Source organism: Myotis davidii, unplaced genomic scaffold (assembly GCF_000327345.1).
Source record: "Myotis davidii unplaced genomic scaffold, ASM32734v1 scaffold648, whole genome shotgun sequence".
In the NCBI taxonomy this organism is placed as follows: Eukaryota; Metazoa; Chordata; class Mammalia; order Chiroptera; family Vespertilionidae; genus Myotis; species Myotis davidii.
This window is the reverse complement of record NW_006299603.1, coordinates 2,092,411-2,093,065: the sequence shown is the minus strand read 5'-3', so window position 1 is coordinate 2,093,065 and position 655 is coordinate 2,092,411. Positions and strand designations below refer to the sequence as shown.

At 67.5% G+C, this 655-nt stretch overlaps 1 protein-coding gene across 1 annotated transcript in view; it reads left to right on the top strand.

Moving 5' to 3' along the window:
• Positions 1 to 655, top strand: part of FLT4 (fms related tyrosine kinase 4) — a 27,014-nt gene that overhangs the window by 19,833 nt on the left and 6,526 nt on the right. The window contains exon 25 of the mRNA XM_015571534.1: positions 282 to 348. Within this exon, the coding sequence (XP_015427020.1) occupies positions 282 to 348 (67 nt within the window). The remainder of the gene's footprint in view (positions 1 to 281; positions 349 to 655) is intronic.

The window sequence follows — 655 nt, the reverse complement described above, 5'->3', positions numbered from 1 at the left end:
CGACCCCCCAGCCCCGGCCCCGGCCCCGGTCCAGGGGCCCCCCAGCAGGAAGAAGGCAGTTAGACGTGTGTGTTTTATCCTCATCAGTCAGCAAGGACACAGCAAGCGACAGGGGCTGGGAGACCACTATGCCCCCTGAACCGCAGGGGTCGTAGGTGGCAGAGCTGGTGCTGGTGGTGACGCCTCCTGGTCAGCGGGGAGGAGGGTGCAGGGCACTTGGCCTTGCGGCTTTGCTCCTCGCTGTGCCTCCTCATCCTCCTCTGCCCTCGTCTCCCCTGCAGTCCTAGCCCCCGGGAGGCTCAGTAGCCAGGCCAGCTGCGCCTCGCAGGACGAGGGAAGCCGGGGAGAGTGAGGCCAGGGGCCCTGGGAGCCGGGTAGGCCACCCACTAACCAGAATCCCAGAGTGAGAACGGAGCCTGGGTCCCGGAATTCCCATCATTCCCATCGGAGGGCTGTTCACGCCCCACATTCCCACTGGCCTGGCCGGGAGGAGACGCTGACTCCTGCCCACCTGCCCCAGTGCAGATCACAGCCTCACAGCCAGGCGGGGGCAGGAGCAGCCAGCTGGTTCTTGCCAGCTCCTTCCACCCACCCCTCCATCCCAGGACCACCTCCTGCACTGGGCGGCCTCTCCAGGGCCAAGGCCTCCCCAGCC